We start from the raw sequence: 16,356 nt of genomic DNA, 5'->3' as shown, positions 1-16,356 counted from the left end.
AAGTAAAAGTAGATGAAGAGAGTACTATATACTTTTATAAATATTTTTGTCACCTTATTTATTTTTTACTTTATTTGAAAATTTTGAAGTAGGATCAGAAGATGAAATTGTGTTTGTTTACAATTTTTGTCAAAATTATTTGATTATTTGAATTTACTTGATTTAAACATGAAATATATTTTAAATAAGATTACTTTTATAAAAATAAAAAATTAAAGGTAAATTTGAAAAAGAAAAAAAAATGAAAACAAAGTTTTGAATGTTTTTTTAAAAAAATATTCCAAACACATGTTTAATACTAGTAAGTTCAATTTTCAAAGGTCTAATCTATTCGTACCATACAACCTTACTCATTATAATATTAAGTCCAATATGAAATTATAACTTACCTTGGAAGGCGCAAAAGTCGAACCTAAAAACCCCACGTACCCAAAACCAAGCTTAAAAAACTTAATCCAATCCAAGTTTATTTGAATTGTAACTTCGTTGATCTAAGAATCAAAATTTTCATATCCAATCTGAATGATCCGAGCATTCACCCCTAGTTTCAACAACATAAACAAACCTTGAAATAATATTGAGCCCACAAAATTTACTCTACCTTTAAAGAATTTGATTTCCTCACAATACTGAAAGTATTGAATCATTTCCTCCCAAAAACATACCCAATGAAATCCCATAAATGGAGTTTGGAGAGGACAAAATATACGCAAACCTTATCCACGACCTCGTGGAGGTAGAGAGGTTGAATCAGAAAGACCCTCAACCCAAGTGAAGAAAAAAGAGACAACAAGAAAAGGTAGCAAGCAACAAGAAAACGGTGCAAAATCTATCAGAAGAGAGCAAAGACAACAACATAATAGTGCAATAACTAATAAACAACATACTAGAACAAATTACTATAACAAGAATCATTTCCTCCCAAAACAAAACAAAATTTACCAATATTGGAATAGCTTCCAAGAATTTTATCAAGCACTCAGATAATCGAAATCCAAATCCAAGCTGCGCGATGAAAAATGCTTCCCTTCTTCCCAACTCTTTCAGTTTTTTCCTATTAATTCCAAACTAATTCTTCTCTTTCCTCCTATAAGGAACAACATCAACTTGCTTCAGTGCAAGTTTCTTGCCCATCACCAACTGCTTCATATTATCTTGTCAATGGCTTCTGTGATGCTTGGCGATTCGCATCCTTAACTCCCAGAATATTTACCTACAGTTTTCAAAACAAGATCTAGACTCAAATTCTGAGACTGAATTGTATAAAGCTTTACATAACACCATAGAGGTCTAAGGTAGACCTTTATATATGGAAAATTTGATAAGCAATTGTTTGGACATTTGATACATAATCAAATATACAGAGACTTGCAGGCTCACACAGAGCACACATTCACACACTGACAAATACTCCCTCCGTTTCAATTTGTTTGCCCTACTTTTCATTTTAGTCGTTTCTAAAAGAATGTTTCTTTCCTTTTTTGACAACTCTTTAATATCAACTTTCTACGTGGTATGTTTAAGACGACTACAAGATGAAAGGATATGATAGTACATTCTACATGTCTTTAATTTATGACCACAAGAAACTCTTTTTTACTTTCTTAAACTCCGTGTCAAGTCAAAACTAGACAAACAAATTGAAACAGAGGGACTATAAAATTACTTCCAGTCTCCATTTACTCTCTAATCAGTCAGCTAAAAATTGACCATTAACGGTACAATCAACACAATTTGAAACCTTCAAGATTTTGTGCAACTTTAAAGTTAACATAACATTCAGGTAAGAAGATGTTTTTGGTTCCAAAATAACTTCGACATTCTAATAACAAAAGGAACAAAAAGGAAAAATAACAACATATACAAAAGAGATATAAAAGAAATACTCACATGAGCTATAGGTATTGTGCCATTGTTGGTGAGTTCAAACTTGTACCTACTTGAATACCATTTGCATTTCTGAACTGTGTCCATCCCCTTTTAATTCCAAATTGCTGTCCAGCTCGCCCTAGCCACACTGACCATGATCTCTGCTTTTTGTCGATAAGAACCATCTCACTTCTAATCATCAAGCCATTTGATTTTACAAAATCCATGGGAAGATACTGCTCAAATTTATCCCAATACAGCATTATCACAAAAAAAACAAAAATAAGCAAAGTCTTTTACTAAATTTGTTCAGATCACTCTTACCAAAAGAGCTTTTGTGAAGGTGTAAGGTTTGATAGTGGATATGAAATGTGGGTTGGCATCAGCAGATGTTGAAGCTGGTGTTTGCGATATTGGAGTAGTCACGTCTGATTTCTCATGCCTAAGACGTGTTATTTCTTTAAAGTAACCAAGAAAAGAAGAAGAAAAAATTGTTATGCACATGATAGTTGCAACATTAATGCAGAAATCCAAACGGACATTGGTTTGCACATAAAAGTAAATACAAGAATGATTATATCAAGTTGATTTTTACTTAATACTTCTGAAGTCTTCAAGAGTCTTTGCTGAAGCATACCAGAGAAATTTAGTCAGCAAATGTGACTTGAATAGACAACATACATGCTTTAGTTTCTCAACCAGTGCCAACAAAAGGTTAAGTCCAATTTCAACCATGTTCCTCTTAGGGTATCGAAAGGCCATCAAATAGAATCTATAACAAGCTTTAGTTCCTCGTTGAAAATATTGTTTTTCATGTTCTTTAGGCAACATGTTTAAACAGTTACAAAAACTGACGGTCTAGAAAGCAGTTACCGAAGACCATCTTTAGTAACCAAAACACACACATTCACTGCAAAGGTCTTCTACAGAACTATTTAATGCATCTCTGTTTCATTCTTTTCAAGAAAAAGAATAATCAATATAATTTGTCAAATATTGTTTATCCCACATGAATTTTCTTTGAAGTTTTTAAATATCAAAACATGAAAAATTGAAAATATATTCTGATGGAACCTGCGACAGGTTCTTTAATTTAAAGGTCTAAATACATAAACATGTGCCAAGGGCCCCTTTATTTTGGATTATAGCCTACGAAAAATGAAGCACTTTGTTATAACAAGCAAAAGCAACTAAAACGAAAGTACAATGTTGAATTCCAACTGTTTGGTAGGGTAAATTTTAAACAGTGTAGTTGCTTATGAAGAACATGTTTTACAGTTTGGAGAACAAACATTAAATAATTTTGTTGAAGATGCCATATAGTATCATGGTGTATATATCAAAGTAGAAAGATCGTTGTTAAAAAGACAGAGGTTGCTTAAATAAGAAAACTTACACTGAAATTTCCATACAAGGTTTTCTCCATTAGCAACAACCTCAAATGTCATATAATCTCCCTCCATTAAGTTATTCACAACGCAGAAGATACTCCATTCACCATTTACACGGACACGTGAATCATAGGCAACAAGCCTTAAATTCCATGATCCTTGTCTTTCATCTCTGACAATCAGACCACATTTCTTGTTGGCAAGACCGTTCGCGATTGCAAAATGTTTAGGAAGGCGCTGAAATGGTTTATAACAATTTGCACATATGATACTCTTCATACTTTTGCTGTAAATAACTCTAATGAACAGAGGAGGGGAAAAATAAAATGGTGCAAATGTTTCCTTTAGCCTGAAATTTCTTGAAGTGTTGAGGGGAAATGAGTTTTTGAGACTTACCAAGTAACCATTTGAAATGTAATTTGGTCTGACAATGCACTGAAAATGAGATTGACCCCTAGAGTTGTGAGTAGCAGCTTCTGCACAGGGTTAGATTGTAGACAAATCCATGTCAAGAAAATTGAACATGACAGAAATGACTATCACCAACACATGATAGAGTTTAAGCATCCACCCCGGACATCTATTTGTTGGTTTTTAATCTAAGCTATTTGACACTTGTGTTAAGATTAAGGGACTCTACAGATGTTACCTTTGAATTCCACTTTCTTGAAAGTCTCTTCAGCATTATTGCCTCCTTCCTGCAAATACTCTGCGTATTCTCTATCACAGTGACTTGAATCAAAGATGGAAACTTCAAATTCCATATATCCTTCATGTTTGAAGATCAAAAAATCTCCCAATTGCAAATCATGCTCCTCTGCAAACTTTTCCCAACCCTCTTCTAATCGCCAGTCGTTCACCTTCACCAGCCACTTTTTCCCCGTCCTTTTTAGTATTGCATGTTTAATATGGTTCAGTCCCTCCAGATACTTCAAGAAACCTATAGGAATTTTCTGCAGTACAAGATAAACTTGCCCCAATTAAAAGAACTATTGCTTTCAAATTTTTGTGTTTTTTCTTTTCTAGGATAAATTCTTCCACCTCCACAACATCATACATGCAACATATAGTAAACAAGGTAAAGATGGGAAAAAAAAACATGAAAGGATTACTCACAAAACAATGCTTGAAACCTGGCTGAATCGGTTTGAAAAATTGAGGTTTCTTTGAAGCGATTTTCATCGCAGTCACTAGATGACTTATTGGTCTCGAAGAAAAACTTAGTCCTGAATCAAAATTGCAATAGAGTGATAAGTAATAATACAATTTATAGCGACACAACGAAAGAATTTCAATAAAGGAAATAACCACTGTCGGGAAATTTTAGTAATTCACTTAATTGACTACTTGAACTTTCACCATGTTGATGGTGAGGGTTCGATTTTCCATCTTGAAATCTCCTCCCAATTTCTCATTTTACCTGTACTTGATTCAGAAGTGACCGGTCTGGATCGGTGGAGAAGAAACGGAATTCTTCCGAATAAATGGAAAACAGAAGTATTGATGAGAAATGGGTTTAGGGTTTACTAAGCAGATCCTCCAAGAAAACTAAAATTTCTCGTCAATGAACTGTAAACTCGGATTGATTCTTGCCTTAATCATGATTAACCAAGTTATTACTTGAATTGAACACACTTATCATAATTTAATATTAATGACCGAGATCTAATTGTTTCTTGCCTTAATCATGATTGGAATAATCTGTTCCTCCCCTACATTCCATCAGTTCATTTTTACTTGTTACTTTTAACATATCAAAAAAAGTGTCACACCCTGAGCCTAGACCCTAGGCGGGACCGGCACTCGATGCCATTGCTAGTTCGAGCATACCCATAACATAGCACTAAACATGAGCAGAAACATAGTTTAAAAACATTCGAAGAGACAAGTCTCGTAAAAGAAACACTTTTCATAATGCAAGTTATAGTACTGAAATTACTAACAAGGACACGAAGGTCCAAACTAAAGCATAACTAACTGTCTATCTATAAGGCCTCTAAACATAATTGAGTAATATCTACGTGTACAAGGCCCCTGGCATACCTTAAACACATAATCATAAAGTACTAGAAAACTATAAACTAAGCCCCTAGAAACATAGAGGAGATCACCAATAGCAAAAGATATAGGACCTAAAGATGTTACCTTTGAATTCAAAATTCTTGGATATCTCTTCAACATTGTTGCATCCTGTTTCTTGTTGAAGATACCTGCATATTCTGTCACACTGCCTCAAATCAAAGATGGAAACCTCAAATTCCATGTCTCCTTCATGTTTGAAAATCAACAAATCTCCCAAATTGCAAATCATTCTCCTTAGCGAACTTTTTCCAACCCTCTTCTAATCGCCAACCGTTCACCTTCACCAACCACGTTTTACCTGCCCTTCCCAGTATTGCATGTTCATATTGATCGTGTCCCTTCAGATACTTTAAGAAACCTATAGGAATTTTCTGCAGTACAATGCAAACTTAACAACAACATACCCAACGTAGGGGTCTAAGGAATGTAGAGTGTACGCAGCAGACCTTATGTCTACATTGGAGGTAGAGAGGTTGTTTCAATATAACACAAAGTCACAAACTTGCCCCAAATAAACACTAGAAAAAGATACAAAAGAATGTCTTGCTTTCCTTTTTAGTCCATTTAAAAAAGAATTCTATGTTTCCCAATTAACAACTCTTCAAAGACGAGTAAAGAATTACAGAGATCTTGATCTCTTAATGGAGATATAAAATCACGATAATTTTAGTCTTTGAAATACAAATGGTAAGACATACACAGAAAAAACACATGAATCTATTTCTTTAGAAATAAAACAAAATTTACCTGTGTTGGAACAACAATACTTCAAATTCCAACATAAATCAAGTGCCACGACCAAACAAAGCACACAATTCTATTTCTTTCGAAAACAATGCTTAGAGAAAGACAAGATATATTTCAAAAATTCATAACAAATTCTGAAGCAATGCCGTAGTATATATAGCTATCAAATAAGTATTGACTTATTGTGATGAAAAGGTGTAACCATTCCAACAATTAATCAATCAATCAGATAATCCAACTCCGAATTCAAGCTGAGCGATGACAAAATGTTTGCCTTCTTCCCAACTCATTAAGTTACAGAGAAGTTCTTTTCTATTTATTCCAAACTAATTCTTCTCCTTCCTCCGGTATGGAACAACATCTCTTCATTTCTCATTCACAGATCTAAAGGCTACCATAATCTAATTACTATCATGCATGAAAAGGATACTTTGAAAACAAAAGTACAACACATGCTAATTTCTTTGCCCATCATCAAATGCTTCATATCATCTACAATGACTTCTGTGTTGCTTGGCAATTGGCATCTTTAATTCCCAGAATATTTACCTACAATTTTCAAAACAAAACATAGACTCAGTTCTTAGACTGAATTGTACAAAGCTTTACTTACATAACCATATAAGTCTAAGGTAGACCTTTTATATGGAAAATTTGGTAAGCAATTGTTTGGACATTTGATACAACATGATACAATATTAACACAAAATAAAAATCGTTTTTTTTGTACACAATACAGGGACTTGCACTCTCACACAGAGCACAAATTCACACACTGACTATCAGAAATAGAATTACTTCAACAGTCTCCATTTACTCTCTAACCAATCAAGGTCAGCTAAAAATTTGACCATTAACAGTACAATCAATACAATTTGAAGCCTTCAAAATTGTGTTAAATGACATTCAAAAATCTCAGTAAAAATTGCTTTTGGTTTCACAATAACTCCCATATTCTAATAACAAAAGGGACAAAAAGGAAAAATAACAACATATCACACAGGATAGTCATGAAACTAAAGAGAAATAAAGCAATACTCGTATGAATTATAGGTATTGTGCCATTGTTGGTGAGTTCAAACTTGTAAGTATCTCCTTCTTGAAAACCATTTGCTTTTCTGAACTGTGGCCATCCCCTTTTAATTCCAAAGTGGTTTTCCATTTGCCCAAGCCACACTGACCATGATCTCTGCTTTTCATCGACAAGAATCATCTCACATCTACTCATCAAGCCATTTGATTTCACAAAACGCATCGGAAAATACTGCTCAAATTTATCCCAATATATAGATCAATACGCCGTTATCACAACAAAAAGAAAAAATTAGCAAAGGTTTTTACTAAATTTGTTCAGACCACTCTTACCAAAATAGCTTTTGTGAAGGTGTAACGTTTGATAGTGGATATAAAATGAGGGTTGGCAGCAGCAGATGTTGAAGCTGGTGTTTGCGATATCGGAGTAGTCATGTCCAACGTCTTATGCCTAAGATATGTTATTGTTTTGAAGTAACCAAGAAAAGAAGAAAAAAGAAACATCACAATCATTATGCACATGATATTTGCAATATTAATGTAGCTCTTTCTTTACTTGGTTTGCTCATAAAAGTAAATATACCAATACTTATATCACATAGATTTTTATTCAATACTTCTCAAGTCTTTGCTGAAGCATACCAGAGAAATTTAGTCAGCAAATTAGACTTGAATAGACAACATATATGCTGAAATTTCTCTAGCAGTGCCAACAAAAGGTTTAACTCCAATTTCAACCATGTTCCTCTTAGGGTGTCGGAAAGGCCATCAAAATAGAATACATAACAAGCTTGAGTCCCTAGTTAAAAGCATTGTATTTCATGCTCTTTAAGCAACATGTTTAAACAGTTACAAAAACTGACGGTCTAGAAAGAACTTACCGATGACCATCTTAACTAACCAAAACACACACATTCACCGCAAAGGTCTTCTACAGAACTAGTTTATGCATCTCTATTACACTCATTTCAAGAAAAAATACTTTTATGATACTATTTGACAAATATTGTTTAATCCACATGAATTTTCTTTGAAGGTTTTAAATAAAAAAAATATGAAATTTTATCCAAATGGAGACTGCAACAGCTGGCCTTTAATTTAGAGGTCTCAATACATAAACATGAGCCAAGGGCAGCACTTTGTTATAAGAAGTAAAATGCAACTAAAAAGAAAGTACAATATTAAAATTTTCAACTGTTTGGTCGGGTAAATTTTTAACAGCGTAGTTATTTGTGAAGAACATGTTTTACAGTTTGGAGAACCAACACCAAATTATTTGGTCGAAGATGCCATATAGTCTCATAGTGTACATATCAAAGTAAAAAGATCGTTGACAAAAAGACAGATGTTGCTTAAACTTACAGTGAAATTTCCATATAGGTTTTTCTCCATTAGCAACGACCTCAAACATCATATAATCTCCCTCCTTCAAGTTATTCACAGCGCAGAAGTCACTCCATCCACCAAATACACGGACACTTGAATCATAGGTAACAAGCCTTAAATTCCACGATCTTTGTCTTTCGTCTCTGATAATCAGACCACATTTCTTGTTGAAGAGACCGTTTTCCATTGCAAATTGTTTAGGAAGGCGCTGAAATGATTTATAACAATTTGCATATATGATATGCTTCATACTTTGCTGTAAATAACTCCAATAAACAGACGAGGGAAAAGACAAAATGGTGCAAATGTTTCCCTTTAGCCTGAAATTTCTTGAAGTGTTATCGGGAAATGAGTTTTGAGACTTACCAAGAAACCCTTTGAAACGGAATATGGTCTAACAATGCACTCAAAATGAGATTGACCCCACGAGCTGTGAGTAGCAGCTTCTGCACAGAGTTAAGATTAAGGGACCTAAAGATGTTAATCTAAACAACCACCCCAGATTAAGATATTAATCTAAACTATTTGAAACTTATGTTAAGATTAAGGGACTCTAAAGATGTTACCTTTTTCCACTTTCTTCGAAGTCTCTTCAACATTATTGCCCTCTTCTTCCTGCAGATACTCTGCATACTCTGTCGCAATGACTTGAACAAAGATGGAAACTTCAAATTCCATGTCTCCTTCATGTTTGAAAATCAACAAATCTCCCAATCGCAAATCATTCTCCTTAGCAAACTTTCCCCAACCCTCTTCTAATCGCCAGCCGTTCACCTTCACCAGCCACTTTTTACCTCTACTTCTCAGTATTGCATGTTTAATATGGTTGAGTCCCTTTAAATACTTCAAGAAACCTATAGGGATTTTCTGCCAGTACAACACAAACTAGCCCCAATTAAAAAAACTAAATCTTTCAAATTTTACTGGGATAAATTCTTCCACCTCCACATCATCATACATGCAACATATACTACATCTACACTTTTCTTTTTAGTTCATCCAAAAAGAATGCCACCTTTCTATAATTAGAAAAAAAATTACTTTAAACTTTCCCCTTTCAAAAATCGTACTTTACTTTCTTAAACTTTGTATCTAAGTCAAAATATGTCAGATAAATTGGGACCAAACCGAGTAGTAAACAAAGGAAAGATGATTTTTTTTTTTGAAAAGGATAACTCACAATACCATGCTTGTAACCTGGCTGAATTGGTTTGAAAAAATGAGGTTTCTTTGAAGCTATTTTCATGGCAGTCAACAAAAATTCCCTTCCTGTTTGCAAAATCAAAATTACAGTAGATTGGTAAGTAGTAATTCAATTTATACAGACACAACATGAAAAAAAAAAAAAATCAAGTAAAGAAAATACCAGATAGTCGGAAAATCTTAGTAGCTCAGTTGATTAACTCTCCTAATCTCCTCTCCATTTCGAGGTTTAGGGTTTATTAAGCGGATCCTCCAAAAAAAACTGTAAAATTTTTCGTCGATCAACTGTAAACTCGGATTCTGCTCCTCCTCCATGGCTCCATTTTTTTTTTCTTCTTTCCATTTTCGTCGAGTTATTGCTTGAATTAATTAAATAATACATAACGTAGTTTTAATATTAATAACTGAGATTTAATTAATTAAAATAGAATCTTAATCATGATTAGAATTATCAATTCCTTCCATATATTTACAATCCCAAAATTTTTGGCTTTATAATAAAAAAAATTCTAAATATATTAAAAACTTCTTTTTTTCTACCATGATTAGATTGTTTATGTTTATTGGACAGATCAAGTGGATAATTATACTTTACCCGTTTGGCTTATTGAATATCAATTTTTAAATATACTGATCAGCCAACCAATAAACTATCAATTGGTTAAACATCGGATTAGTAATTAAATTACCGGCGGTGTATTGACTCAATCATTTTATGCTCCTTTTTTTTTACTTTCATTCACCAATAGTCTGCATCCACGTAAGCATTTATTTAACAAATATACTTACTATAGAAATGTAACTACAATTTTATATTAACTCTTAACTGGTTAATGGTTTACTCAATAAGAAAGTTGAGTAATTCTTCTCCACAAATAATATATTAACTTGTTCTCCAACCGTTAGTCCGATAACTTAATACCAATAAGTGAATAAACTATTTTTTGTGGTTGGCTTATCCATTATGTTTCGATTTTGAACAACCCTAGAACTAGAAGGAAGTATAAAACAATTTGATTGCAGCAAATTATCAAAAAGATACTCTTTTTGAAACAAACGAACAAATTGAAATGAAGTAGGACAAACAAATTGAAACGGGAAGAGAGCAATAATCATGCATTAGAGGATACTTCAAAATAGAAGTAGAACATATCATACAACTTATCAAAGTTATTTTTTTTAAGATATAGCAAAATGTAGTAGATCCAAAAACATTATATCCACTTGCTTTAGTGCCTAGTTTTCTTTCCCATCACCAACTGTTTCATATTTACCTACAAATGATGCAAATAAAAACATAGCCTCAGTACAGAATCTAAATTTTGGAGACTAAATTGTATAATCATGGGGAAAAAAATCATATATATCAATTGTTATACATTATGAAACATCAATATATAAAAACATCAAAGTCATGAAACTAAAAGAAGATTCAAAAAATACTTACAATGGAAATGAACTATAGGTATTTTGCCATTGTTGATGAGTTCAAACTTGTAAGTTTCTCCTACTTGAACACTGTTGGCTTGTATGAACTTTCGCCATCCCTTTTTAATTCCAAAGTGCTGCTTGTCAATTTGCCCAAGGCACATTGACCATGATCTCCGTTTTTCATCCATGATAATCAACTCGCGTTTATCCAGCAAGCCATTTGATTTTGCAAAAGCGATTGGAAGATACTGCTCAAATTTATCCCAAATATATAGATTAATACCGCATTATCACTAAAAGAAAGAAGAAAATTAGCTAAGGTAGTTGTTACTAAATTTGTTAAAATCACTCTTACCAAAACAGGAAATCTGAGGGTGTAAGGTTTAATAGTAGATATAAAATGAGGGTTGGCATCAGCAGCTTCTTGTGATTTAGGGGTTCTCACGTCCGAGGTCTCAAGCATAGCATCTGTTATTGCTTTAAAGTGACCAAGAAAAGAAGAAACATTACAATCATAAATGTAACGAAAAGACGAGGATATTTGACATAACTAGAAAGGTTCTTTCCAAACCTTTATCTGACATTCTTTCAGCATCCAAATCTTTCTTCTTTACTTCAGCCTGAAGAAACGGGCTTTCTCTCAAATCTAGTTATGTTAATTAAAACAACAACATCAGTACTGAAACTGAAGATGAATTTAAAACCAAAAAAAAAAGAAAAAAGAAGATCAAGTCGAAACAGAAAGGAACTATTATCTGTTGGGCATATACAGTCATACAGATAGTACCTTTTCTGATATTACTAGATGAAGTGATTAATAGCAACATACTTTTGAGGAGTACCAAGGTTAGCTCAAAGGGGTTTCTACCACACACTCAAAAGCTTCTCACAGTAACAGTAATTTTCAAAAGTAGAAAAAGCAGTGCAATATTATTTACGTGTACATTGCTTCTAAGCAATATACTTCCTTCACATTCTTCAAATAAGAGAAGTCTCTAGACAGTAAGAATTTGTCCTCTGTTGAACCACGGGAATTGAACATTTGTAGGACTTCATAAGAATTTGAGAAATATGTAAAGATAAAGTAATAAGATCCACAACAGAATGCTATACCGAACAAGCAAGGGATAATGTACGACCACGGCAACAAAATGGAATCGATTAGAAGATGGCAGAATCCTAGAGCTAAAAAATGGCAAATGCAGATCTATGTTGAACAGAATATCAATCAAGGTCAGTTAACAGAACATGTGTTGACCAAAAAATTCAGAGGATCAGTGACAAAGACAAAGTAAGAGTAGATGAAGCACACACAAAAAGACCCCTCGAGGCCCCTAACACCTCTCTAGTTGCTTCCCTGATGCAGCCAACTGCTCTACCCCACATATTATTTGCGTCCCCACAACTCCCCCAACCCCTCATAGACACCAACTTCTCCCTAATCTCCTGAGATTTGGCCTCTATAAGGCCTCCCCATCTAATCCTTAATCGGTCATATGCGACCCTCTTCTTCTTTCTCTTGGTCTTTCTAATGTGTGTCTAGCAATTATAATTCAAACCATAGAGATTGTGAACATACAAAAGTTAATAACTAGATAGTATCCTTGTAACTATAATTTCATCTCATCGTAATTAATTTAAATAAGTAAACAGTAGAAAACTGGATGAGATAATTTTAAGATAAGGTTTTAGATGAGAAACTTGCCATGAAATCTGAAGATAGGTGTTTCTCCATTGGAAACTATCTCAAACATTAAGATATCTCCTTCCTCAAAGCATTTTGTACGGCAAAATTCATGCCATCCACTTCCAATGAAGGTGTTTTTGCCGCTTGTATGCACACCTAACGTCCATGATCGTTGCTCATCCCTTACAATTATCTCACATCTCCTGTCGATGAGTCTGTTTTCTTGTGCAAATTGTTTTGGAATACACTGAAACAGTTTATAAGCAGTCACAAATAAACAATCAATATGTATGTTTGTTTTAATCTTCCAAGTTGTCAAACAGATAATTGTTCTCATAAGCTTATGTAGGAAACAAATTCATCTTTTTCCGGTTTTTTTTTCAGCATAATAGTAAAAGTATAATGTACTTGTGAAATTACCAGACAATACTTTGAAAGGCAATATGGTCTAATTGTACAAATGAAATGAGAGCGACTGAGATGCATGTCCTTATAAGCAGCTTTTACATTGGAGAAACCCTTGCCTGATTTCTTGATGTTGGGCTTTGGTTTTTCTGTTGCATTTGTTATTACACACAAAGTCATGTCAGAAAAGAATATATATAAAAAAAGGAAGTTACACATTTGACTGCTCGGCCAATAATATTTCTATTTTGTTTTGGACGAACAACTACTTAAGTTAATTTCTCAAAAATAAAACTCCACCAACAAAATTACAAAACAATAGCGTCAATGAGATATATCATGTCTTAGAGGCTATCTTTCAGTTAAATGCAAATATTTGTCATATCCCATGGAGTTGAAATAAACTACTCCCTCTGTCCCAATATAAGTGAAAGGGCTCGGAGTACGAGGATCAATACACCTAATTTTGGGTGTGAATTAGAGCATACATTCTCTATGTTCTTTTATTAAGTAAATTTACACATTTGAAAGATACATGAAAAGTACTATAGTCATAAATTTATGTGTTACTTCGCCTTCTAATGTCAAGTCCTCAAGGAGTATGGTGTGGTGCTGCGGGTGAGATTCCTCCACCTTTAACCAGATGTCTCAAGTTTGAGTCTTGTGAATAGAGAAAAACTTTGCGAGGAAGTGTTTCTCTCTTTAATGGCCCATACTAGATCTGGATTTATTTTAATCTTTTCATCTCACTTTCCTATTTCTATTTTAGTTTTTCTAAATGAAGTAAGCATCATCAAAATTGTTCCTCGTATTCATATCGGCAATGGCATTATTACTATTTATATATACTTTGCATCAAAATAAGAAAATAATTAATTTCCATATAGGAAACAAATAACAGAACAAAAGAAGTTCACCTTTGAATTCCAATTTCTTGGAAGACTCTTCAACAATACACACTTTTTCTTCTTCTCTTCCATGAACTCCTTGTTCATATTCTCTCTCACAACAACTTGAATCAAAGACGGCGACCTCAAATTCCATGTCTCCTTCATGTCTGAATATCAAAATATTTCCCAATTGTAAATCATGGTCCTTTACAAACTCTTCCCAACCATCTTCCAGTCGCCGGCCATTCACCTTCACGGACCACTTCTTACTTGCCCGTCTTAGCAATGCATATTCATTCGTCTGTCCCTTCAAATACTTGAAGAAACCTACAGGAATTGTCTGTAATACAACAATTTGTATAATTAAAATGGCCTTGTCCAATCATTATCAATTTCAACACACAATGCAAATAAGCATGTGAACATTCCTAAAATGTCAACAACAACATACCCAGTAAAATCCCACAAGTGAGGTCTGGGGAGGGTACGTAGACTGTACACAGACCTTACCACTACCTTATGAAGGTCGAGAGGTTGTTTCCAAAAAACCATGTTACACTAAAATATCGACAAATATTAAATTCGTAATCCAAGATTTTGAAAGTGTATTGATCAAGGTTGACCCTACCAAGTTTAAACCCTGGATCATTCTACAATGCTAATACTATTTTCTTAGAGGTGTCAAATAGACAGGTTGAACTAAATTTTAGCAATAAACAAGGAATCTTAACTCAACTCTCGCAACACTTACCAACTTTTTTTCTCTATAACGACTATGATCAACATATCAAACAAAAAAAAAGGATTTTTTAAGGGAAAACTACTTGATAAAAGCAAACACATGCACTATGAGCCTCATCATGATACAACGTCTCAACCAATCTGTCAAAACTTTCTTATACCTTACCAGGTATAAAACAAACTCAACTCATGGATCCACTATAAAGTCAGTGAGGAGTCGTATTTACATGAAATAGCAAGAGTTTAAATAAATTACAACACAAAACAAGAGTTTAAGTATCGATTTGCTATGTATCAGTATCAACACATACAAGTATTTTCACCCAAATAATCAATAAAACTGTGATAAACTCCCTCACACATGCAGCAGACCCAAAAAAAAAAAATTGAAGGAAAAATTGAAAGTATTTCTTACAATTTGTTGCTTAAAACCTGGCAAAATAGGTTTTAAAAAATGAGGTTTTCTTGGAGGGATTTTCATGTAAAGAAGTTGAAAAGTTACAAAAGGAATGGAAAACCCTGCATTCAAATCAGGTACTTTCTCCGGTTCATATTATTGCTCTTTGGGAATTATGTTTAAACCTTTTTTTTTTTCCTTATTTATATTTTCTAGGTGATAAGTTTAAGAAATTTATTAGTTATATTTATGATTTTACTTTAAATTATTTTTATTTACAAAAATAGTTTGACAATAACTAAAAAAGGGTAACAGTGGAAACTGATGTTTAATTTATGTCATAATATTTTTTTTCCTTAATAGATGTGCATTATTTTACAAATTCTTAATATGGAACTGAGCGAGTAACTATGAATTTAAATTATAATTGTTTTGGGAAAATGTACAAGTACTCCCCTAGATTATGACCGAAATTCCAGAGACATACCTTAACTAAACTAAGGTCCTATTACCCCCATGAACCCATTTTTTTTTGTAAATTTGTGTACCTTTTTGACTTACAATTTGTTCTAAATTATGATTTCAAACTTTTTAAAATGTAAAATTTTGACCTATAAATTTATATTTCATAAAAAAAAACATAATTTTAAACTTTATTAACAAAAAAAAGACTCATTCTCGAAGTAAAGAAATTGTTAGTATCATATGAGAGGATTTTATCGAACAATGGCTAGTTACTACTATTGGTAATTCATTACACTAGTGAATCTTTGTAATTTATTGATACATTGTGTTAGAATATTTGAATATTTTATTTATGAATTATAATTGCTCATTTGGTAACATAGTATGAGAATAAGGAAAATTTTGATAGATTTTCACAAATTATGAGAGTTTTATGTTTATAAAAAAAATACAATTTAATTATGAAATAATTATATATCCAAACAATAAAATTAACCTAACTTCAAATGATGTCCAAACGGGTCTTTTAGCTAAATCAACCTTAATTAATGATATTATAGAAAATTGTTCAAATGCCTTTTTAGATAGGTAAAGGGAAAATGCATAAGTACCCCCAACCTATGCCTGAAA

The 16,356-nt window shown here is 33.0% G+C and overlaps 1 protein-coding gene and 1 pseudogene across 1 annotated transcript; both read right to left on the bottom strand.

Annotated features, from left to right (window-relative positions):
- Positions 1-860: 860 nt before the first annotated feature.
- LOC125814706 (B3 domain-containing protein REM10-like) lies at positions 861-5,829 on the bottom strand (annotated as a pseudogene).
- A 413-nt stretch (positions 5,830-6,242) lies between these two features.
- Positions 6,243-15,403, bottom strand: LOC125814353 (B3 domain-containing protein REM17-like). The gene is made up of 15 exons (XM_049493812.1): positions 15,280-15,403; positions 14,151-14,463; positions 13,249-13,382; positions 12,847-13,075; positions 11,713-11,787; positions 11,497-11,618; positions 11,158-11,389; positions 10,967-10,984; positions 9,688-9,776; positions 9,074-9,374; positions 8,874-8,953; positions 8,465-8,763; positions 7,455-7,671; positions 7,128-7,353; positions 6,243-6,638 (listed from the first exon to the last, which is right to left on the bottom strand). The coding sequence occupies exons 1-15, from the start codon at positions 15,343-15,345 to the stop codon at positions 6,619-6,621; spliced, it is 2,421 nt and encodes an 806-aa protein (XP_049349769.1). The 5' UTR covers positions 15,346-15,403; the 3' UTR covers positions 6,243-6,618.
- Between the last annotated feature and the right edge of the window lie 953 nt (positions 15,404-16,356).

The sequence above is a fragment of the Solanum verrucosum genome, unplaced genomic scaffold (assembly GCF_900185275.1).
Source record: "Solanum verrucosum unplaced genomic scaffold, falcon-dt-bn FXZP01000268.1, whole genome shotgun sequence".
In the NCBI taxonomy this organism is placed as follows: Eukaryota; Viridiplantae; Streptophyta; class Magnoliopsida; order Solanales; family Solanaceae; genus Solanum; species Solanum verrucosum.
The sequence above is the reverse complement of the archived record's forward strand: the minus strand, read 5'-3'. Positions and strand labels throughout refer to the sequence as shown.